The following is a 25,108-nucleotide window of genomic DNA, read 5'->3' on the forward strand; positions in this document are numbered from 1 at the left end:
CGTGCACCGTGGAGGCGTCGCGTGCGTGCACCGCGCATGCGCCGCGTGCGTGCACCGTGGAGGCGTCGCGTGCGTGCACCGCGCATGCGCCGCGTGCGTGCACCGTGGAGGCGTCGCGTGCGTGCACCGCGCATGCGCCGCGTGCGTGCACCGTGGAGGCGTCGCGTGCGTGCACCGCGCATGCGCCGCGTGCGTGCACCGTGCAGGGCTAGTGCGCGCGCGCGGGGTCACGCGGGGGAGAGACAGCCGACGCGACGCCCTCCGCTGATTTTACTCTCATCGTCTGTAAACACATCTACTTTATTTTTCTACCGACAGTGATGTCGCTGTACACCCGACCCGAAGAGAAAGAAAATAAAAGCGTCTAGTTAGATAAAAAAAACAGTACCCAAAATAAAATAATAAAAACCCTTCGCCCTTGCTTAACTGCCGTGTTAATGTGATTAAATTTTTAATAAGTTAAACCCAAACCAAATGTGCACGCAGCTTTTTTTATTTAAAAGAATAAAAATGCAATAAAAACTCGCAGCAAATACCCGATGACCAATAAATAGAAAATCAGTGCGCAAAAAGGATAGTGAACTAAAATGTAAATCGCTAAAAATCAGCAATAACTTAATTAAGAAATTAATATCTAACTAAGAACAGACCTTAGGTAAGTCATGTTTACATTATAATTCTAGAATTTAAGTAAGGAAGACGGCTGTAGGCCATAGTCCTGGGTAGACGGGTGTGGGTATTTTACTCAACAGTCTTAACAGTTTTTAAATTTACCTCCGACGTTTCGAGGACAGCGTTTTCACGTGGTGTAAAAAAAACGTGATAACTGTGATAAGCTCTATATCGCCATCAGCGTTTTACGCACGGCGCGCGGCTTTTAGGCCCCCCCCCACATTTGGCGTCTTTCGAGCGTCGGCGTCTACAATTCTATGGCCGACGTCGACGCAACGTCGACGCAACTGCGCAGCGACGTCATTTTCCATAGCGCTGGACCGACGCCGCCAGACGCCGACGCTCGAAAGACGCCAGATGTGGGGGGGGGGGGGCCTTACAGATGTAGTGCATAATTGTTTTCCATCGTATTTTCTCGGAAACGTTCGTACATTATTTGTCTTGCTACTTCAGTCTACCTCAGTACTTTTTGTACCGAGACGAACTGAAATAGCAAGTCACGTTCGTACGTTTCCGTGAAAATACGATGGAAAATATCTTTGCACTAGGTACATCTGTACTACAAAAGTGCAAATTGCGGAAACTTTCCAAAATGTTGGAAAACCTCACAAGAAATAAAGGAAATATGTATTAATTTTGGTCACGGAAAATTCCGATGCCCATATAAGTATGTAAATATGAGAAATAATCGAATGTGGAAAATTATACCTTGACAAATTCTTGCGCGACAGTCTCATGGTCCTTGGGGGACGGGGGACGAATTTGTCATGCTATAGTAAATTTCGGAAAGTTCCCGAAGCCCTTACCCCATTGACATAGATATCTAGGGACTGGCCATAATAATGAGGCATGACAGGAGCCAGTACAGCGGTGTGACACCGCTACAACGCGATTGGTTGATGAGTTCGCATCACGAGCGCGATTGGCCGCAACTAGTTGCATTAGACTGCACGATTGGCTGGAATTCGTGAGTGACACCGCTGTACTAAACTGAAAATCGTAATTCAAGACCAAACAAGTAAGACAATGTTGCCACTGCAATCATTTGTTTGTTTAATAGTAAGATCCATTTTACAAATAAACACGTTAAGATACTTTATTTATTGGTAATTTTACTCCTACGATTTAAAAAGTAAACTTATTTTTACATAAATACAAGACGAGCTAGTAAAAAGTGGGCTACATGGTCTACTTTTTTTGGTCTTGAATTACGATTTTCAGTTTAATGCCCGTAAGGCCAGTCCTTAGATATACCGGGTGTGGCCTGTAACACGAGCAAATAATTAAAACATAGATTGTACTCCTCAAACGGTGACACTTTTGTTCAACAACTTTAAAAACCGGGCAAGTGCGAGTCGGACTCGCGAACGAAGGGTTTCGTACCATAATGCAAAAAAAAAACAAAATAAAGCAAAAAAAACGGTCACCCATCCAAGTACTGACCCCTCCCGACGTTGCTTAACTTTGGTCAAAAATCACGTTTGTTGTATGGGAGCCCCATTTAAATCTTTATTTTATTCTGTTTTTAGTATTTGTTGTTATAGCGGCAACAGAAATACATCATCTGTGAAAATTTCAACTGTCTAGCTATCACGGTTCGTGAGATACAGCCTGGTGACAGACGGACGGACGGACGGACGGACGGACAGCGAAGTCTTAGTAATAGGGTCCCGTTTTACCCTTTGGGTACGGAACCCTAAAAATTATGAAATATTTAGACTCTCTATTTTTCAACAAATAAATATTATCTTCAATGGCCGCCATCGCCACACCATATCATTGTGATTGACGTTGCTTGTCACGCCTTAACCCTTTATAAGGCAGAGGCGATATATCGACCACATACGCTCAATCAGAAATTCAACCATACTGTTTTAATAATAGGGCTCAAAATCGTTTGCATTAATTGAATATTCAACTTGCTTTTAAAATAGATTTTTGAAATGTAGGCTTCTGATAGCTGCAACAAATTCTGCGATAGCACGTCCCTGTCAACGGGCCTTATAAAGGGTTAAACATAACAGAATTCGCAATACATTGCGTCTTAGAATCAGGGACAGGAACCGGTTACCTTAACCGGGGTTTTTCATAGGGTTATTTTAGAAGCGGTTGTAAAAACCCCTACCATAACGGTAACCGTATGATAAGGTAACACTTTGATTCGGTAACCGTATCAGATACGGTTAACCTCTGTTACCGGTAACCGAAATAAAAACCCAGTCTATTCAGTTACCTCATTATAAGGTTTTTGACTAGTTCAAACGATTGCAATCTTTACGCCCACTTAAATTCAACTTGTTATTGAATAACCGAGGTTGGCATGGGCGATCTATGAAGCCTCCAGCACAAACAAGTTTTTTTGCCGTTCCTTTGCTTATCTTTATACCTACCCGTGTGGTGTGTTCTTATTTTAAATCTTATTATATTATAAATAAAATAATTAAAATAAATAATGTTAATAAATAAATAATTTAAATAAAATATATAAAGTAATAAAATAAAAATAAAACAAAATAAAATAAATAAAATAAATAAAATAAGAAATAAAATAAATACAATAAATAACATATATAATATATAAAATAAATAAAATAAATACTTCCGGTCCTGTAATAATAAAATTATAGGTCGTCCGTTTAAAACGAATCCTCAGCCCGCAAGTAGCTTCCGAGCCTCGACAATAATGTACTAAAAATGTAGCAAACCAATAAGCAACGGATAATAAAGGTTACCATAACTGAATGAAAACCTGTTGAAAACCCTTAACAATGTTAGGGTTACCGTTTCAATAAGCTTACCATTACAATCAGGTAACCGTATGATAGGGTTACCGAATGATAAGGTAACCGAAACGATTGGGTTACCGAATTGATAGGATTAAGCGTAAAGAGGGGTTTTCCGGTCCTTGCTTAGAATAAACTTTAAAGTGTATTAAAAATCAAACCACAAGTTACTTTTAAAAGTAGCTGAACAAATGTTGGTCAGTATGAGGAGTACAGCCTACAGTTTAATTTTTCGCTCATATTACAGGCCACACGCGGTACGCGTCAACGCTTACCCAGTTAGTGTATTAGTGCGGTTAGTGACTCACTGGCGACGTGCTGTGAGCGTCACCTGAGCCGTCGTCGTGCAGCGGGCACACCAGGTCCGCCAGCTCCAGCTCGTCCTTGCTCTTCTTGCGCTTCAGGGAGAACTGGCTCTTCTTTGGTACCTACAATGATACCATTTTGAGTACCGTAAAATGGGGTGAGGATTACGAGGGCAGTTGGGTTATAAATGGGATGACAGAGGGTTGGTTTTTATAGGCTACTGCAACGTAAATTATATATTCTAATAACGAATCAAGCTATCAGTGGCGGAGCGTCCATAGAACTCGATTCTCATCGGCTTGTCTAATATTCAGGCTCTTGGGCCATTTTCTTTAAACTTATGAAGAAAAGGAAGGACAACTTAGCTACGGCTTGCCTTCGAACAATGTAGACGCGCCGCCACTGCAAGCTATTAAGTATAATGTTCATAATCCCAAAGTGTCGATCCAACAATTTTCAAAAACCACCTTTGTAGGAAATTCCTCCTCACCCACTACGGGTTGAGCTGGGATTTCGTACTCTTCTTCTTCCTCGCGTTATCCCGGCATTTCGCCACGGCTCATGAGAGCCTGGGGTCCGCTTGACAACTAATCCCATGATTTGACGTAGGCACTAGTTTTTTACGAAAGCGACTGCCATCTGATCTTCCAACCCAGAGGGTAAACTAGGCATTATTGGGATTAGTCCGGTTTCGTGAGCTGGGATTTCGTACTATTTCGTATTTATCTTTAAAGTTATGAAATGGAACTACACAAAATCATAAAAAAAAACTAAAATTCAAATGATCAGAACATAAATAAAATAAAATAAAAATAAAATTGTCCCTACTTATCCCATTTTAAACTACACAAGAAAAAAAAATCAAACATACCTATTCGTGTTCATACCTTATACTTAGTGGTAGCCGTCAGAGGCTGGTAGCCAAGCGTTTGCTCCGCATTCCGCTTTTGCTGAATGACGTCACGGCCGAGTAAGTCATTGAACCTGTAATTACATAAATAAGTATTAAACAGGTAAAATCGACCGTAATGCTGGCGAGTTAAGATCGAATTTACCTCTGCGTAAGATGCCGCCTCAGTAGAGTCTTGTTGGCGGGAATGTTCAGTAGAGCTGCTAGCAGTTCGGCCGTAAACCTGGGCTCTAGAAGCATCAAGCCGCCATGCACACCTGAAAACCAACAAAAATATAATATAGCTCATACTTTACATTTTTTTACATATAAATAGTGAATGGTAGTACTATTAGTTATTCTGTGACTGAGTGCCGGCGAGTTGAATGGACCACACACATTCTCACAAAATATTTATCCATTAGTTCATTTTGAATCTTTATTGCAATTGCCATAGGAGTTGTAATTCAATTACCTGGGTGGGTAATTAAATTGAACGATTTTTTTATGCAGGTGATTGTGGCACGAGGCACGAGCGGGTTTAGTTAACAATAGATAAAGGATTAGCCGTCGGGGCCTATTAGAAATCTACAAACTACAGCTAGGTACTGACCGGCGCCGCGCAGGTTGGGCGCGTACTCGGCCAGGTCGATCTGCTTGAGCCACTGCATGACGCGGTGCGACGACCAGCGCGCGATGTCCTCCTGCTCGGCGCCCTCCGCCGCGCGCCGGATCATCGTGTCCGGGCTGAACTTGTTGTCTCGGAGCACTTGGATGCCTGCACGACAATTATTAATAGTTAAGACGCGTGTTATCAGTGGCGGGACTTCCATACAAGCCCAAAAGCCCGGCTTGCCCTAAGGCAACTAATTGCCTTACCGAAATTACGTAGTGATAAGATCAATAAAGATTATTTTGAAAATCGCGCGCCAAACGAACCCGTATTATTAAATTCAAGCCACAGCGGCCTCGAACCGCGGCACGAGCGTGTTGCAAAATTATGCCGCGGCGTGGCGCCTCGTCCGCGCGAACTAAATCAGGCGGAGGATGTTCTAGCTATCCTGCTCGAACTCGCACTCGTTGGCTTGCAACCGTGCTTGCTTTTTCGTCCCGCTCTGGGCACTATCAGCCTACAAACCGTCAAAGAACGATGTAACTATTTGTTGGTATGTATAGCAATTTTATAAGACGATTTATGCTTGGATTTTGTGTGAAGTTAGCTGCATAAGTTCGCACAGCGCGCGTTCGCGTTTACTTCAAGTGTATTATTATTTAGTTGAGCCGAGTCAGTGGTCGAGTCGAAAGTAACGAAAGTTTGTTTAAGTGAATTTGATTAAATAGTGAATGTGAATTTGTTCATTGTTGTGGCGCTTAGTTTAATAAGTGTTAACAATGGATCAAGAAGTGGTTCCTTGTGACGGTTTGAAATGCGTCCACGTTTTAGTCAACCAAAACAAGGTAAAGTCTTTGACCTTTGTCGAAAAACGGGACCTAATTTCCGCGGCAAAACCAACACCCGACTTGTGTATTTCTCAGTCAAGTCAGTCGCGTAAGAGAAATTTCTGTAGGGCCGTCTACAAAACTCATTGGATTGTTGGTTGTTCCCATACAAATAAGATGTATTGCTGGTGTTGCATATTTTTTTCGAACGATATTAACGTTTGGAATACTTCTGGCTATAACGATTTAAATAATTTATCTGGAGCAATAAAGAGGCACATGAATTCCGGTAAACATATATGTGCAGTGATTTCTTTTAGCAATTTTGGGAAACAAAGGATCGAGGCCTCTTTGTCGCGACAATTATCAGAAGAAATATCAAAACATAACATGCGTGTTGACAACAATCGTAGTGTTTTTCAGAGGTTAGTCGATATTGTGTGCCATTTAGCACAGCAAGAACTTCCTTTTAGAGGACACGATGAGTCAAACACTTCATTAAATAGGGGCAATTTTTTGGAACTTGTATCGTTGCTATCAAAATATGACGGCGTTCTAGAAAAACATGTTCAAAGCGACAAACCAAGCTCGAGCTATTTCTCTAACAAAATACAAAATGACATTATACATTCCGTAGCAGACGTGCGCTATGATTAGCTCGCCTCGTCACGCTAGCAGATGCATTTGACCCCGAAGAGTGAAGATTGGACAGTTATTACGAAAACATATCTTTCGGCTTGCCCTACTCCAAAACCCTAGGCACGCTACTGCGTGTTATAGTTCGTTTTTTAGCATTAGAAAAAGACTACGCGATCTTGACGTGTCTTTTTTTAAATACTAATAAAAACTTTGAAATTGACGATTGAAAGAGACGGATTTTGTTTTTAACGCGCCGTTACGTAGAAAAATACGATCATTATTACATTCGTACTAGTTAACATCATTATTGGTGGAGCTTAACCCTTAAATTAGCAAAAGGATAGAGGAGGCACATAACCGTTGATCGTAATGATTGTCTTTTTGCATTTTTTTTTCTGAAACAGAATCAGTAGTACTATTGAGCTCAGAGGAGGCTTAAACTCAGATCTTCCACATTCTTTGCCAATTTAAGGGTTGATTTACACGGTGTGGTATTTTACGGTATTTTAGTTACATCGCGGATTGTCGGTTACGTCCAATTCAACCGACCGATCAAAAACCGCAATGTAATGAAACTCGCATCGTCTAAATGAGCCCCAAGTGTGGAGGTTATCAGAAGGTGTGCGGGTGCGTACCGCGGCGCACGGCGAGCGCGTGCAGCGCGTGCGAGACGCGCAGGTGCTGGTGCAGCTCGGCGTGCGTGAGGCGGTGCAGCGCGCGGCCGTCCAGCGCGGCGTCGGCGGCGGCCGCGCGCGCGCCGCACACGCCCACGTCCTCCAGCCAGCGCAGCGCCCAAGCCGTGTCCAGCGCGCCCGCCAGCGTCAGCAGCGGGTCCCCGTGCCCGCCCTGTAACACACGACGCTAGTTACTTATACACAGTGGAAGGGCTGACGGGGGAAACCTGACTGATCCCAATAAGGCCTAGTTTACTCTCCGGGTTGTAACATCAGATGGCAGTTGCTTCCGAAAAAACTAGTGTCTACGCCAATTCTTGGGATTAGTTGCCAAGCGAACCCCAGGCTCCCATGAGCCGTGGCAAAATGCCGGGATAACACAAGGAAGATGGAGAAGGAGGGGCTGTCATATCGGCAGCTTGTGCCGTAGCGCTTCTTCTTCCGCATTTTGCGTACGAAGCCAAGCGCGTGGCCGGGCTGCTCAAAGACATTTTAATTTTTTTAATAGGTAATATAATTGCGAATCCTCAAGTCTCTACAAAGAACTCGGGTCTCTCGACTCTCCAGTAATAAGTCGGAGAGAACTCATGTTTCGACTTTATTTATACTTATTGAGAACGAGCGAAGTCGGTGGCGCTGATCGTCACAAACACAGGTAATCTTATGGAACGTCCGACATTAGTACTAGCGGCAGCCGCTTGAACTAATTTTACTCCATACGATTTAACGTAGAAATTCCGCCAAAATGAGGGCAGCACCAGTCGTGTACATAGCGAATAGTTATTTTTTTTTTGCATTGTGGCAGAATGTGGCAGAATGTGGGAATTATCGTGCTATCAAGCTGACCTCACACGTATTAAAGATTTGGGAAAGCGTAGTAGCCAAACGATTGGAAAAATTAATTACAATTACGTCAAATCAATGCGGTTTCACCAGCGGAGTAGGCACAATAGACGCTATTCATACTATTAGAATACTACTTGAAAAATATAAAGGGCTAAAGAAAGACCTCCATCTAGTTTTTATAGACCTTGAAAAAGCATTCGACCGTGTCCCAAGAGAGCTCATTTGGCAGGCGTTACGAGCACAGCTAGTCCCTGAATATTACATCGCAATTCTAAAGGACATGTACCGTAATATCAAGACTAGAACTGTCTGCCCTGCTGGTGTTGGTGCGGAATTTGAGGTGAATGTCGGGGTCCACCAGGGCTCTACTCTTAGCCCACTACTGTTCAACCTGGTAATGAACTATGTCACTGAAAACCTTCAAAAACCAGCCCCTTGGTCTCTTCTATACGCTGATGACATAGTTTTAATAGCGGAAACAGTTCAAGAGATCCAAACTGATTTAACTGCATGGTGCATAGCTTTGGAGCGCAGAGGGCTACGAGTGAGTCGAACTAAAACTGAATACATGTACTGTAACTTCTCGGGAAAATCAGCATCAACTAACGTGATGCACCAACCATATCTGGACAACACCCCCTTAAAACAAGTGGACCACTTTAAATATCTAGGATCTGTTGTAACATCTACAGGATCTATTGACAAAGATATAGAAAACCGCAAAACAGCTGCGTGGTTAAAGTGGAGATCTTTAACAGGGGTTCTCTGTGACGCGAAGATGCCTATAGAAATCAAAGGAAACATATATAAGAGAGCAATCAGACCAGCTTTAATGTATGGATCCGAATGCTGGGCCACGCGAAAATCAGAAGAACAAAAACTCCACGTCACAGAAATGAAGATGCTGCGGTGGTCTGGTGGTGTAACCATGAAAGATAGAGTCAGAAACGAATACATAAGGGGAACATTTAAAGTTGCATGTATTACTGACAAGCTTCAAGAAAATCGCTTACGGTGGTACGGTCACGTCATGAGGCGAAGCAAAGAGCATATGACCAGAGCCGTCATGGAAATAGAACAACCTAAGTACGGCCCAGGACGCCGACCGACTACCTGGATGGGGACCATTTCCAAAGACATGAAGACGACGGATTTAAAACCAGAAATGACACAGAAACGTCCAGAGTGGCGTTTTCGGACTAGGAGGGCCGACCCCAAGAGACGTGGGAAATAGGCTCAGGAGAAGAAGAAGAAATAAGGTAAACAATTTTGATATGTATTTTTATTGAAAAACACGTTTTAAAAATAAGTCACGGCCAATATGTAACAATTATGAATCTAATACGATCAATTCATAATCTTCTACTTTGATAACATAAGTAATAGTTACTGATGTTTTAAATGCGTTTTTCAATTAAAAGACCTGTCAAGATCGCTTAACTTGTCTCTAATTCTAAAAAAAACGAACTATAGAGTCTGAAATGGAGTCGAAACTTAAAGCGATGAACTCAAAGTCTTAACCGAGTTTTAGTCCACTCACCAAGAGATCCGTGAGCGCCAGCACGATCTTCTTCCTGTGCATGGGGTGTTTGAGCGCGAGCTCCTTGTCCAGCGCGGCGGGCGCGGCGGCGGCCAGCGCGCCGCGCTCCAGCGGCCCGAGCCACGCGCGCGCCGCCGGCACGTACGTCTCCAGCCCGAGCTGCTCCAGCCAGCCGCACGTCGTCTCGCAGTCCCATTGCCGCACGTCCGTTGTTTGCCTGATCATTGAAACGTGTTACAAACGAGATTCTAACTAAGGTTCGAAGGCGGCGGGACGCGCATTATGTATAGTTTGTAGCTTTCTAATAGACCCCGACGGCTTTTGTCTATTGTTAAGTAAGACCGCTCGGGCCACGTGCCGCAACCGCCTGCATAAAAATCTTTCGTTCACTTTACCCAGGTAATTGAATTACAACTCCTATGGAAATTGCAAAAAGATTCAAAATAAAGTAATGGATAAATATTTTGTTAGGATGTGTGTGGTCCGTTCAACTCGCCGGCACTCAGTACTACGGTTACTGAGTGCCGGCAAGTCGAACGCTACAGAACCAGTCTATAATGTGTCATCGAGATCGAGATGCGTAACAAAGGCGCGTTATCGGAGAGCGCACCTACACTGGTTTTTTGAGCGTTGGACTAGCCCGCGCTCAGGTGCCAAATAGAATAATTAAGACCCTATTTTGCAGGTAAGTAGTACGCGCGGTTTTACTTAACAATAGACAAAAGATTAACCGTCTGGGTCTATTAGAAAGCTACAAACTATACACTATACCAGTACTGCACGTACCAAGGCATGGTGTCGGGTGGGCGGCGGCTCGGCGTGTGCACGCGCAGGGAGGAGCGCAGGTCGTCGCCCTCGAGCCGCACGCCGCCGCTGCCGAGCCGCGAGCGCATGTCTCGGAGAGAAGGCGACGGGCTGCCTCGGGGTATAGCTTCCTCTTTTTCAGCTGTACATACGTGTTTATTTTTATTATTTCTACGTGAAAGGTTAAATAGTATTTTATACAATCGTGATATAATAGAGAGCTTTTCAGTCGAGTACCGTGTTTAGGCAACGAAGCTTGCTGAGTTGCCTAAGTCAGGTACGAGATTGAAAAGCTTGATTATATCACTATTGTATACAATACTTTTTCTACGAGCCAACAAAAATAATACTTTAAATTAGTAGAATCATACAAACAAACCAAACCAAAAGTATACACAGCTAAGATACGCAAGCAGCCGCGATACCTTCATACTGGTACGCGCCCCCGCGCCGCCGCGCCCGGCGCGTTGGTCAACGACACCTTCTCGTAACTCATGAGGCCCTGGTACTTGCTCTGCGCTAAATTAAATTTTTAGACAGTTGTTTTCTCGATTTTGGCCACCGTAGCCTATGGAGACTAACAAGCAACACTAAGTGGTTTTCGTAGTCTATGGATGTTGCTATTTTAAGAGTATCACATGCGCGTTTCTGACTTATGAACCAATTGTTTCTACTATACAACCTAAAATAAATAATTAATTTGAGCTATGGTGTTGTTTCGTCCTGTTGATCGCGGAGAGCTGTGATTGGCCAATGTCATTATAGTTGACTAAACTGTATCGTAATGAATATTATAGTTGAGTTAGGAGCCCACACATTAAAAATACCCAATTGAAGTTTGGTACAAGAAATCTTAATTCAAGAATTATAGTCGACGAGTAGAAAAAGGCATTAAGGGTCGGTTGCACCAAACTGTTACGAACGTTAAAGAGTTCGCTAAATTTTTATGTATGGAAAGTTTCATAGTAAAGGTGCGCGGCGCGCCGGCTGACGATGATCAGTCTGTCAAATGTGGTTGGTGCAACTGGCACTTAGTCTATTGGGGAGGGTGGCATTGTGTTTAGATTAAAAAAACTGCCAGGTACAGTAAAATAAACAGGGTAATTTTACTTCTTGTTCTCGACTCGCGATTTGGCAATTTTAAACATTAGCCTAGCTAGGTATGCTAATTTCAGTCCTCTATCGTCGCCATAAAGCACACATTACGTTGCATTGTTTTTCTTGACATGATGATAAGGGAGTGTTAAAATAGCGCATAAAATCGCAAAGCTAGAGTCCGTCTAAGGCAACTCTGCACCAACTTTGATAGAACGAAGTGTGATATTACCACTAACATGTCATATTTTCTTAAGACTTAAACTTTTATGGTGACGTTTCCACACTTTGTCATTGAAAAGTACTATAGCTCTATTCTTAGGCTAGATTCATATACCATCATTAAAATGAGTTGTCAATTGGAACATATAATCCTGACACTGGATCATTCATTCTAAAGAGATGTTCATTAAAAGCCTCTAGGCGAGGAAAGGGTGGCCAGGTCTCTGCCTAAATACGACTGACATACAAAGTAACCTTACCTTAAAGTAATCTTACCCTAAAGACAACATTTAAAGCAATATTTAACAGCCAATACAAAAAAATGCCATGATGATTAAGCGTAAGCATCAATGGAGGTACCTAGGTATGTTTAGGAGGATGGCACAGAATAATATCAGATGTCTATCATGTTTCTAAAACTTTCCAATTTCAATTAAACGTTGAGAGAGAACTTAAATGGAAAAAAATATATATACATGAAATACTTGATAAAGAAATGCATCAAATATATATTTCTTAGTTATTAACATAATTAGAAATACTAGAATCGTCAACTGTTCCTCGAAAAATACTAAAACACGGAAAGTATTTTCCATTTTGCTGATAATGGAGATTGAATACATTCGGTTATCGGAAATGAGTTCAAAGGCGGGATTCCTGACCCATATATAGAGATGAGACGCAAATCCCTACTCTACTTCAACGGCCCAATAAATGCGCGCCAATATCTACTTACCTAGGCTCCATTCCAATTGAATCCTCGGTATAACGCAATAAATATTACCTATTTGAACTCAAGATACTTAAAAAAATAGAAAGAATCAATGGATATGGCGCGCCGCGCGAAACTATCAACGAAATAGAAGGTCGTCTCGCGGTTTTTAACATTTTCTCTCAATTACTCTGAAAAATATATTAGTTTCAATTTTCAAATTTTGCTTGTTATCCTCGGGCTTATCAATATGAATATTAGACATGTAACGTTTTTCATGACATTAAAAACATGTACTTTACTACATGACCTACATGTTCGTTCGTCCGTCCGTCCGTTCGTCCAATATAACACTGGTGATCTACTCATAGGGTGCGTGTGTGTGCGTGTACGTTACTTCTATATTTCGCGTGTTGTTATATCTATCTCAATAGTTCAAATATTTACTTTGACTGACAAGCAACTTTATTTATTTGCTTCTGTGTAATGTGTGTATGTTTGTTGTAAAATAAACATTGACTTCTTAGATGTTAACATAGACAGATGTTATTATTATTCATTTAATAATCATAAATAAAAAACGTTCCGGGGCTACAGTACAGGGAGTATTTCGGCATAGCGAAGCAAATAACCAAACTACTGATATAGTTTGTCGATAGGTAACTGGCCCCAAACTGCTAATCCTTTGTCTATTGTTAAGTAAAATCGCACGTGCTACTTACCTGCAAAAATGAGGCATAATTATTGTAATTGGCACCTGAGCGCGGGCTAGTCCAACGCTCAAAAAACCAGTGTAGGTGCGCTCTCCGATAACGCGCCTTTGTTGCGCATCTGGATGACACATTTTAGAATGGTTCGACTCGCCAGCATTCAGTAACCGTAGAGAATTACACGACCCTTTTTTACAGGTAGGCACGTGCGGTTTTACTTAAGAATAGATAAAGGATTAGCGGCTCGGGGCCAGTTACCAATCGACAAACTATACAAGCAGGGAAAAGGGAGCCTAGCCAAGATGACGATCGTTGACAGACAGCGCCAATCGAATCGACACTTAAAATGTATGGAAATATTCACGTGACTCGTAGCATCTATAATCCCGATATATTTTTAACTATCGTTCGGCTTTTGTCGATGTACGATTGTCATCTCGGCTGGGCCTTGGGCACAAAGCTCAGGGCACAGGCACACGGCATGCTAGACGCGGGCCCGACCTAGGTTGGGCACGGAGTGTCCGCGCCCGCGCGCCACCACCATGGTGTGTTGTTTACCGAAGCCCGCGGCCAGCACGGACGAGCGCGGTAGGGAAGAGTACACGTGGGTGTTGCGCTCGATCTGACGACCGTAGTTCGCTGGCGGCGTCTGGGGACAACATATTATCTATGAAACAAGACATGAGACAGGTTTAGGGTGGATAGCGAATAATAAGCGCGAGTAAATTATTTACTTACGTTGTCTATATAGGCAGGGAAGAGTTCCGGAGTAGGTTAACTACGGTGCGAAAATGCGGAGACTAACATTCATAGGTAATACTGAAAAGTTTCGGTAATATTTTTATAATGAAGCGCATTTCTCGTAGATTGTCTTTAATGTAACCGGCATTAAATATTTAACCGCGACCGTCGCGATGCGTTAAGCTATTTTTAAGCGTGTTTGTTTTTCACGCGTAAAATTCTTCTCAATGGATACTCCAGAATCGCCTCCATATAAAAGGTGCCCTAAAAACGGGCCGTTTGCTTTTCAGATTAAGTATTTCTATCGAAAAAAATGTATAAAATGTGTAAAATGTATTTCTATCGAAAAAAAAATGTATAAAAATGTATTAGAAAAATGTTTGGAGACCAATTAAATTAGTTGAGATTTTAAAAACTTCGTTGCACTGCACCTGCTAACTCACTGCTACTAATGTTGGCGTCGCGTCGTCGGTATTTATCGCGATTAACCTTTTTAACGCCGCGCGTATCGTGGGCGCCGCGTCATCATAAACCTTTCTGGAATGCACTAAGGTTGATATTGGACTGTAGCCGCGCGCGTCAGTTGGCGTCTTTCGCGGTCAAAAGGTTTAAAGATAGTAAGTTACCCTGGGCGGAGCTGGCCGGGCCACGGGCGTGGTGTCAGGCGGTGGCGACCGCTCCAGCACGCCTCGAGCTGCCGCCTGCAGCCTGACTTCACTCAACTTCGACAGTAGCTCCAACTTCTGTGTCTCTAGCGACGAACGCTGTAGCATTTCCTGAAAAAAAAATCGATATTTTTTAATACAGCTGACCATAATATTTGTTAGCTCGATAGTGTAGCTTAGGAATGTATGGAAGGCCGTAAGTGTCGCATGAAACATTTTAAATAATTATTTTACAAATATAACCTATAAGAGCCTATCCTATTTTCTGCTGCTTACTTTTCATCGCTATTGCCATCAGTTAGTTACCTATACAGTATACCTACTTACCTATACATGTATTAAAAAGCCGCATGTAGACCTCTCTTTTTGGGAGTGAGGAATTCCATGGGCTATTCCTACGCTGGTCATGTGCAAGTTAACGACTTCACGCGCACCATAAGTATTTCCTTCTAATTTTATTTCATAGTTACGGCAGTTCACCGAAAAGCATGTGATTTGTCATAAATACTCAGTACTTATATATTAACTAAAAGTTTGGAGATAATGATCTTTTGTTACTAAGCCCACATCTAAACAAGTATCCCTTTATTAAAACAAAATACGTAAAGTTAATACACTTTCAAGTTAAATTTTCTTTCACTATGGACAATATGGATTTCCGTTCGTGGTGCCTAGCTAAAGGAAAGATGAAGCAGGTATTCCATACTGTCCGCAATGAAATAATCATATCTTTATTTAAATTTTAATTCATCCCTTGCCTCGCTTGTATATAAAGCACTTTTGCAGTTTTAGACGTTCACATTTTGTAAAATATACGCTAACAGGACCAAATTCTATGCACGTCGCAGAATAAGTTGCCTAATTGCTTGTTCAGCAGACGTGACTGCTCCTTCAAATATAATGATGCTGACAGAAAATTCCATAACCCAAATTCATGTTCCTACTTCCTACATCATAAAAGAACAAATACGCATGTAGGTCGCAACACTCTCAACTCCACAAATTTCTGAAAGCTAATATATGTATTTATGTCTCACGGTGGCAAATTTCGCAACTAAATTAAGCAGACTTCTGCCATTTCTGAACGGTTCAATAAAATCTCTCGTAATTTTTGTGTCGATACATTGGGCTTCAGAATAATGATGATAACGTGACTAAAATTCTTCTATCGTTTTGCGCGAATGGATTAGTGTAATTGAGACATTATGAACGATCCTATAAGCCGACAGTCATAATTACATTTGATCGTTTAGTAACTAAAAAAACTATGCGTGAGTATAGCGTGAAAAGTGATAGTTTTTAGCGCAATTTTCACTTTCGATTAATGGTCAGTTATGCAGCGTACTCTAATAATAGTATACTTAGGTAATAGGTATACCTAACTGCTATAAGTATGTATGTAGGTTTTCTTTGCCTTGTGGCTTGTGCTCTGTGCTTCAAGTGCGTAGGTAGTCGAATTGAAGAAGTCTTGAAGGAGTTTGAGAGTCATTATCTTTGTGTGACGTCTTGTCTTCGTATATGTACTTTTAAAGCACTCCTAAATGGTATTTTCTCTTGCGAAATTATCAAACGGAATATCACCATTAAACCTTTTAGTACTCGGAAGCGCCTTTAAAAGCCTTTCGGGGCATTAATTGCATTTTCTACGGTTTGGGTCCTCTGAATCTGAATATTAGGAATGCTGTATTGCTAACGAAATTGTTTAAGCCGGGGTCAATAAGGATTACATTAGCATTAAATCTGCATTGAAGATGGAGGTGAATACGAAATTGTTAATTGTCTTTATTGCTAAATATATTCTGTGGATATAACAGTACCAGTTTTATTGGAAACTTAAGGAACCTGTTGTTTCTCAAAACACTTTACATCAAGGAATCTGAGCGTGGTGCATTTGAGAACGAAGCTTTTGGCTTTTCAGCTGACAAAATTAACAAGTAAATAACTCTCATGTATCTACTAAAGATGCATACATAGGTTACCATCCGATCTATTACGCTGCACCCTCGATAAAGTTCTTGCCGTTCACCAACCACTAACAGAACAGAGGTTTTATGATAAACGATTGTGTCGTTAGGAGCGCACTCCATGGCAATCTTAAAGGAGTGCCAACGCGACTACTGTATTTTACAAAGCTCTAACTGAATGACTTATGTACATAGTTTGCAGATAGGCGGGTAGTAGTTATTTGTGTTACAAGGGCGTAACATTGTTGTTTATCTCATCGTGCTAATATTGATACCCGAGCTAGCGAAATATTCCTAAATAGAACCAGAGTGTAGCGAGTGGTTCGAAAAGTGGAATCTTGAGCATGCGAGGGCATAAACAACCAACCATACAAAAATGGTGTGTCCCTGATTTTTGTATGGGAGCGAACTATTTTTCTGCTGCGTCCTTATTACAGATGAAGCATAAGGAACCTTCTCTTATGGAAAGACACATACGGCAAGCAATCTAAATAACACTTTAGTCGATACCAGAGGCCGCTACCTACACCGGGGTACGTAAACACGTCGACCTACAGGAACTTTATCAATCACATTTTATAGCGGGTTTTATTCAGCCACGCTATCTCGCCTGTTCAATAAAAAGCGCATCTGGAACAGTTAACGTGACGTGATGCATGGACGGGAGGCGTAAATGGATTATAGAAATAGAACGTTTGTTTTCATTGCCCATTTGTTATTCCGAATCAAGGCCTGTTCACTTCCTAAGAAAGTTATGTCCCCAAATAATTGCGCATGTGTGCGCCTGAAGCTTCTATGTGTGCGTTGGCCTCCGAGAAAAAATTGCGAGTAATAAAAATAAAAACATTTTTCTACAGCAACATTGCTCCCAACTCTGATTTAAATTATCACGAATTTTATACATAATTTATCATAAAACGGGACTTAAAACGCTTAAAATTTAATTACACGCGATTAAGTTTTATAATGAATATTTGCTTCCAACTGTCTTTATCAATATTCATAAAATATATGGAGGGTAGGTACGTCTACCCACCATAAAAAAAAATATATATTTGTCAATGACTCTGTCCAACTGCTGTGGTTAAAGTTCATAACGAAATTTTTATTTATTAAATCTTTAAATAATAAATACAACGTAGCGGTACAACCACTTAAGACTGTAAGTCTGTACCTACATAGATTACAGCAATGCACATAGAAAATGTGCTAAATGCGGAGCAACGGCTGTTGAAGCAGCCAGAGTGAAATTTATACAGCTTTAGTGGGTTCAGAAGGAACCGAGTCATAACGCATCTGGAAAGCGTATTAATTAACCGTGAAGAAATGTATGAATGAATACAAGTTAGAAATCTGTGTAAAATGCCGTGTGTAAAGTGTAGTGTATCTGTGTGTAAAGTGTAATAGGTAGGCATGCCTAATGTTATTTGTATAATACTGAAAACTTTGTGAATGCGCTTTATTAATGTCTATTTTTATCAGGTTGTCAGGGTTTAATTTTCAGTGTATATTTCTATATGTAAAACATAATACAATGTTATAAACATAAATATGCCTTTTATTTAAATCAATAGATAATACCACAAACAAGGGGTAATATTTGCATCTTTCATATATTTCGTGATATGAAGATAAGAAATATGTTTATCAACATAATTACTATATACCTATAATACCAATACCCGCCAGGCTAAACCGGTTGTCAACTTTAGTTCCATTGGTACACATTGAGGGCGCCAGTAGTATAAACGTATAAACGGTTGGGGACATTTTTTTGTATGGAGTTACCGTTCTTCTCCTAGTGAGTATTATATTCTTTGTTCCGAATACATAATTATAAGTAATAAATATTATAGGACATTATTACACCCGTAAGTCCCACAGTAAGCTCAATAAGGCTTGTGTTGTGGGTACTTAGACAACGATATATAGTATTATAATACTTAAATTAATAGAAAACATCCCATGATTCAGGAACAAATATCCGTGCTCATCACACAAGTAAATGCCCTAACCGGGATTCGAACCCAGGACCATCGGCTATCGTCGGTAGGGTCACTGGGGACTAAGCCAGACTAGATTTTCCGAGCAAAGCTCGGTCTTCCATGTATGCGGTGCAATCTTGCTTAATACCTAACATTTTTATTAGGTACTTAATGCTGATGGGATGTTACAAAAGAACCTAGTTTCTTATGATAAGGATAAGGAACAATAATGATTTATGACGTTACGGTCTTCCTAACGGCTTCCTTAGTTTATCGGCATTCAAGCCACGCCGCGGATACGTGTGGGTAGGTGAGTGTACCTATAATTATTTTGTATGGGCTGCCGATTTCATTAGTTTTCCAGGCCCGTGTATGACTCAACATTATTTCGGGCGAGGAAACGAACGGCTAGTAATGTATATCAATCGATCAGTCTAAATAGAGAAAGATTATAGAAACACAGGTGATATAAAACACAGCAGCTTTGAGTTGGAATTTGTCAGTCAGTTTATTACCACTAAGAATGAACGTATGAACGTAGTGGTACGGGCATGTGATGCGGAGGGATGAAAGTCATGTGACGAAAAAGGTATTACGAATGAATGTGGAGGGAAGTAATGGGAGAGGAAGACCGAGAAAAGGGTGGATGGACTGTGTGAGAGATGATATGAAGCGAACGCAAGTGAATGATGAGATGACGGGCGAGAGAGAGGTATGGAAGAAAAAGACATGCTGCGCCGACCCCAAATCAATCGGATAAGGGCAAGCGAATGATGATGAATGAACGTATTGGAGTTAACAGTGAAGATGGTGGTCTATCTCTGAGTGTTATACTTTTTTAGTTAGTTACAGATCTGTAACATATGTCCTTCAAAGTATTGTTTGCAATGTTTACATTCGAACCGCGAAATGATGTTGGTACCTATAACATATACCTATACCTATAACTTAATCAGTTAAAGTTCACTGAAACTAATGAAAGCTAAAATACTGAGGAGCGACAGTGACACCTATTTACGTAAACAAGTCACTGCCGCTGCCTTAAAATGAGGTTGAAGGTAATAGGGTACCGATAATAGATAGATAAGTATATATTTTTCACGCCACTGTTCGGAAATGTGGCAATAGATGATCTAAAACCAAGCTGGAAAGTAGGCAATAGCTGTAGCACCTGAACCACCACTACTACAATGTTTCATTGTTATCATCATCTGTCATTGGTGACAGTTCGCTACAGCAATGAGTATCATTTAAAACAATAAAAACAATAAAAGGTCTTTTTTTGCGCAACTTTTTCCTTCAAAAATAAAATTAGGTTATTTATAGAACCAATTTCTTGTTAAAAAAAAAAGAAATGACAAAACCATTCACTTCATTTTTTTTAACAATTATCCACTCAGTTCACGCTTAAGGCGTTTTTGACTTTTGTAGCTGTTTGTGGTTTTTTTTAGCAAAAACGCTTCTAATTTTCGAGTCGGTTTGAAGCAAATAACAGAAAAACGCCTCTTAAAAGTGGTAAAAAAAGCGGGATCTGAAAATACTTACTGAATTGGATAGTGTAAATTGTGTTTGACTAAAAAATATAGGAAACTCGTATCTACGCTCGCTATAAAAATGAGTTCTTCTAATGAAGAAAATGATATTCTTACGCTGACGCACCTAGGTACCGAAATTCAAGAGACAGTACAGGCAGTGGCTAGTAATTTGCTACCAAAGAAATCGCGGGCTAGTACTTATAGTTATGCAAATGTTTTCTTATTTCCTCGCAGTAGTCGTGAAAAGCACTATGTAATGCCTCGACCGGAAACGCTAAAGATGGACTCGTATTATTCGAGGGCCTCCACTAACGTGTCGGCCCTCGAACTCACTCGTCCATCTTTTAGCGGTTTTCCGTCCTCTCCTACAATGTACTAAATATTTACCTTACGATATACCTAAATCATCTCATCTCAAAAATATATGGTTTGGTTTATGTTTTAAAGCCATATTTAACGGAATTCTCTAACACTGTAATAATACCGAGCTCACGAAAAATGTAGCTATCTTAAATAAAATAGGTCTAATACACGGTCAACCGATTCCATAAAGTTGAAAGCCATACAATTGCCACTAGTATTTTTTTCCTACAATTTGATATGTGTCGTTACAGCGAGAATCGAAATAAACACTCTGAAGTGAAAACCTTCCGACATTTTTTACCTATAGAAACTCTATATATAATCTTTACCAAATTAGATTGCATTTCCTAAAGTGAATTACGTTTTCCCATATAAGTTTGAATAGCAATTTGCCCCAGTTCCGCAGACATAGGCTGACCACGCCGTACCTCGGTTGGCTCAAATTAAATTGCAAGCTGTATGAGCTCGTTTGTTTGTGCTTTGAGACCGTGAGCAAGGTAGTTAGGCATAATGCATGTTTGGGAAATTTGTACTATCCTGTCAGGTGTTCCATCTACATTAACATTTTCAGTTACCCGGTATATATTTTGAAGAGTAAACCTACGTAAGTTGTTATACCTATATTTCACTATTAAGTGACGAAGACGCAGTGCGAACACAATTTTAAGAACATCTATCGTGAATACAAATTGGATCACAACTTATCTCACTGACTGAAAGCGTATCACAATAAGCAATAACCCAGTGGAATGGGTGACAAAATAATTCGTCTCCAGCAACCATATCGTAGATCGTCGCCTGTTTTGCATCCAACACGCACGAAGCGTAGTATAATGCGTGATTTGTTTTACTACTAACCCATGCGTGTATATCTTAATCATAAATTAATCAACTTAATTTCCATAATAACAAATAATAATACTCGTAACTGTTGGTACCCGCGCCCGCGCGTTTTGTTTTCGGTTGTTTATAATTTTCTCTCTTCCATACATTTAATACAGTAAAATTATACATTTTGTGTTTGCGTCAAATCCGGTAGTTCTGATTTTTTGCAAGCTTGTTTATGATGTTGGCCCAATGAATAATCCAAGTTTGTGACCTCAAGCGCCGAACGCAACTTTGTCAAAAATCGAATTAACCGCAATTTTTTTTAGATTTGGGCGGTTATAACCCTAAGTACTAGTTTTTGATAGTAACTTCCTAGGGCGCTTTTAAAGTAGACTAAATTTGCTACAATAAGACACTAGAATTGTCTCTGTACATCTAATATTTTCCGAGATAAAGCCTTTCAAAATTTTATAATTTTACATCAGTTCTTAGCTATAATATAAGGGTTAGGTAGGTAATTTATATAGAATTCATCACCGGCACGTTCTACAAAATATTTATTTTCCATAAAAAAATTAATGAGTGCCTATTTTGAAAAAATATTTAAAAATATAAAAATTTAAATATAAAATTTTGAAAGGCTTTATCTCGGAAAATATTAGATATAAAGAGACTTATTGTAGCAAATTTAGTCTACTTTAAAAACGCCCTAGGAATTTACTATCAAAAACTAGTACTTCAGGGTTATAATCGCCCAAATCTAAAAAAAATTGCGGTTTATTCGATTTTTGACAAAGTTGCGTTCGGCGCTCGAAGTCACAAACTTGGATTATTCATTGGGCCAACATCATAAACAAGTCTGCAAAAAATCAGAACTACCGGATTTGACGCAAAAGAGCCAGGTTACAAAATTCGACAAAGTTACTGGATTAATTTCTAAGCGCTTTCGATTAGAGCTTCCCTCTAGGTATATGTATATTCTTATGTATATCAAATTTCTACTAATTGAAAGTCCTAATAATCAGGGAACACAAATTAGCCTCCAAATACTTTTCAGATCTAAATGTTAAAGGCTAACTTTCCAGTTGCTAACCCCGATATGAGAAAATACATACGCAACGTTATATGCACCGTTGGTGAAGCCGATGACAAAAGAATTTATCCCGAACAATCCGCCTCGTTGGACAATTTACATCTGCAGTGTTCCATTCGAATACAATCGCTTACCAGCCGGGAACTAATGAGTCGAAGGCTAGACGAATCAGTCCGATGACACCTGGATAGCTATTAATTGTTCCGGACCTCGTAGTCAAGATACACTGGTTATCCAAGTGCTCGACTCACTTGCTTCGCGCAATAATTGCGAATACATGACATGAGAATGCACGTGCGTGTCGTGCACTAACGAACGAGCGCGACTCGCAAAAACAGTAGCGTAGAGAATTTTCTGTTTATATGGGTAATTGACATTACTTCTATATGCTTTAAAATTTAATTTTTTTTTTTTGGCAATGTAATTATTATTTATTCTCATAAAGACAAGCACACATAGATGTTGTATAAAAACTTATAAACTAAAATTATACTAAATGAATAAAAATAAAACCTAAACTACAATAAAAAATCGCCCCTCGGCAAGGTACCGTAGACGCTGGCAGCATTACCCCGCTGAATTGCAATGCTTATGCGTTGTGCGAGGAAGCTGCCAGCTCTACGGTCCCCAGTTACATCCACCAGCCTCTTTGTTAATGCGCCGAAAAATTTCAGAGCACCGGGACCCCAAGGGCCGAGTGTTTCGACACCAAAAGGGGTAAAACTGTATTCTTGCCCGATGCGGCTGTACTTATGCCTTTTGTTTCGCTCAGCCGCATCTGCAGCTGCACCCGGTGAGACGGAGGTGCCATGAAGATGGGACGGGGCCAAAGTATCGACGCATGTAGCGTCCCACACCAACACCCGCCCCATCTCCCATGGAATCAGCGTCATGCCATCCGGCCTCTTACCATCGTCCCTGAGGACGCCGGATGGCTCCAGCAAAGCCGGCACGTTAGCGCTGGCGAGCGCGCGTCGCAAGATGTCGTTGAGGGACGAGTGCCTAGAAAAACGCCCAGCACTTTTTTGGCACGAGAGTCCGTGGTGGCCGCGAACGTCGACATCAGCACCACAAGGGCACCGATGAGGGGCGCAAACGCGGACACCCAGCCGCAAACAGGTTGCCACGCGCATGGTGTTGGGTTCCAAAAAGGTACCGGTGTGCACCGAAGGAAAAGCGTGCAACCAGGCCCCGGCCTCTTTGGTCCCCACCGCCAAGAGTCTGGCACGTTCTGAACCAGTGCTGCGGTTAAGAAGGTCGTCGTATAGAATTTTACACTGAATGTCATCCCAGGCCCTCTGTGATTCCCGATTCTCGGGAAATTCTTTGCCTGGGCAGGCAATAGACCAGGCGTTCTTGGCATCCGCCAAGCCCACAGCCTCATAGTTTGATGGGAAATCCCGTAGTATCTTACCTATGAGAGCTGCGGTGCTATAAACAGAAGACAAAAACGCCGGTGCGGAGACGCATGAAATCTGGCGTACCCCTAGCCCACCGTATCGAATTGGGAGAGACGCTTGGGTCCACGATTCCTCGGCCAGCTGTATGTTGAGAACCGATTCCAAATTTGCTTTAATCATGTTATCAACTAGTGTTAATAGACTTTGGAATTTTGCGAAAGGACAGCAGCGGAGCACGTATGTCAATTTGGGTACAAAGAGACAGAACCTCATGATGGTGATTGCGAAATGAGGGCTAATTTCAAGAAGATGACTCTCATACCTTTGAAATTTAAGGATGGTATCCGAAATGAATCCCTGAAAAGACTCTTCAAAAATTGGGGACCCCAGTAGGTAAAGCGAGCTTCTGTCAACTACCTTGATGCCTGGCATCATGCTGTCGAACTTTTGTTTCACATCTTCCGAACGTAAAGATTCATTCCGAGTAAAAAGTTCGCACTTTTTACTCGGAATGCAAATTTAATATTAGTTAGCCTGTTGTGGTGTCCCACTGCTGGGCAAAGGCCTCTCCCCCTGATTTCCATAACTCCCGTTATAGTGCCTAGAAATAAATCTCTGCTCTCAATAATTTTCCTAATTGATAAGGAATTTCTTCTATCATTATTTGAATTATTTACTAGGTATTTGTTGCACATGGGCTACAAAAGTACAGAGAAATTATTAACAGGGGTTCTCCGTCCACAACGAGAACAAGATTTATTCACAGTCTTTCATCGTGCAATCCGCAATCATGGAAAACACCAGAACATAAATATGTTAATAGACAACGAGGCAGCTAACATCTTAAGTTCCTCAAAATTTAAATAAATATATTATGAAACAGTCTGCTATTTAAGTGGGGGGTAATCAGCATTCGCGATGTAGTAAGGTGTTGGTGTCTCAGTCTCGCGGCGGGAATGGCTGCCTACGCGGTCATGATTATTCAATAGCTCCGGGATCTAGGCCGTGCTGAATGCTAAAGAGTTTATCGTAAAGCCCCATTTAGACGGTTCAAGAACTTGCATGCGATTTTCGTTGCATTGCGGTATTTGGTCAATCGACTGAATTAATTGTACTCTGTAACTAGCAGTGTGCCAATTATAGCATGCAAGTTCTTGAATCGTCTAAAATTCTAAATGGGGCTTAAAATCTTTTACTACTTT

The 25,108-nt window shown here is 41.0% G+C and overlaps 1 protein-coding gene across 5 annotated transcripts in view; it reads right to left on the bottom strand.

The window, feature by feature from the left end:
* Positions 1 to 171: 171 nt before the first annotated feature.
* LOC134666749 (liprin-beta-1) overlaps positions 172 to 25,108 on the bottom strand; it is a 30,448-nt gene continuing 5,511 nt past the window's right edge. For 3 of the 5 annotated variants that reach the window (XM_063524020.1, XM_063524016.1, XM_063524019.1), the window contains exons 4-13: positions 14,700 to 14,849; positions 13,834 to 13,981; positions 10,576 to 10,735; positions 9,790 to 10,006; positions 7,365 to 7,575; positions 5,264 to 5,428; positions 4,817 to 4,928; positions 4,649 to 4,745; positions 3,764 to 3,883; positions 172 to 283 (exon numbers count right to left, since the gene is read on the bottom strand). In XM_063524020.1, coding sequence (XP_063380090.1) covers positions 209 to 283; positions 3,764 to 3,883; positions 4,649 to 4,745; positions 4,817 to 4,928; positions 5,264 to 5,428; positions 7,365 to 7,575; positions 9,790 to 10,006; positions 10,576 to 10,735; positions 13,834 to 13,981; positions 14,700 to 14,849 — 1,455 coding nt within the window. In that variant the 3' untranslated portion in view covers positions 172 to 208. The remainder of the gene's footprint in view (positions 284 to 3,763; positions 3,884 to 4,648; positions 4,746 to 4,816; positions 4,929 to 5,263; positions 5,429 to 7,364; positions 7,576 to 9,789; positions 10,007 to 10,575; positions 10,736 to 13,833; positions 13,982 to 14,699; positions 14,850 to 25,108) is intronic. The other 2 variants (XM_063524018.1, XM_063524017.1) reach the window with 2 other exon arrangements.

This window comes from Cydia fagiglandana, chromosome 8, assembly GCF_963556715.1.
Source record: "Cydia fagiglandana chromosome 8, ilCydFagi1.1, whole genome shotgun sequence".
In the NCBI taxonomy this organism is placed as follows: domain Eukaryota; kingdom Metazoa; phylum Arthropoda; class Insecta; order Lepidoptera; family Tortricidae; genus Cydia; species Cydia fagiglandana.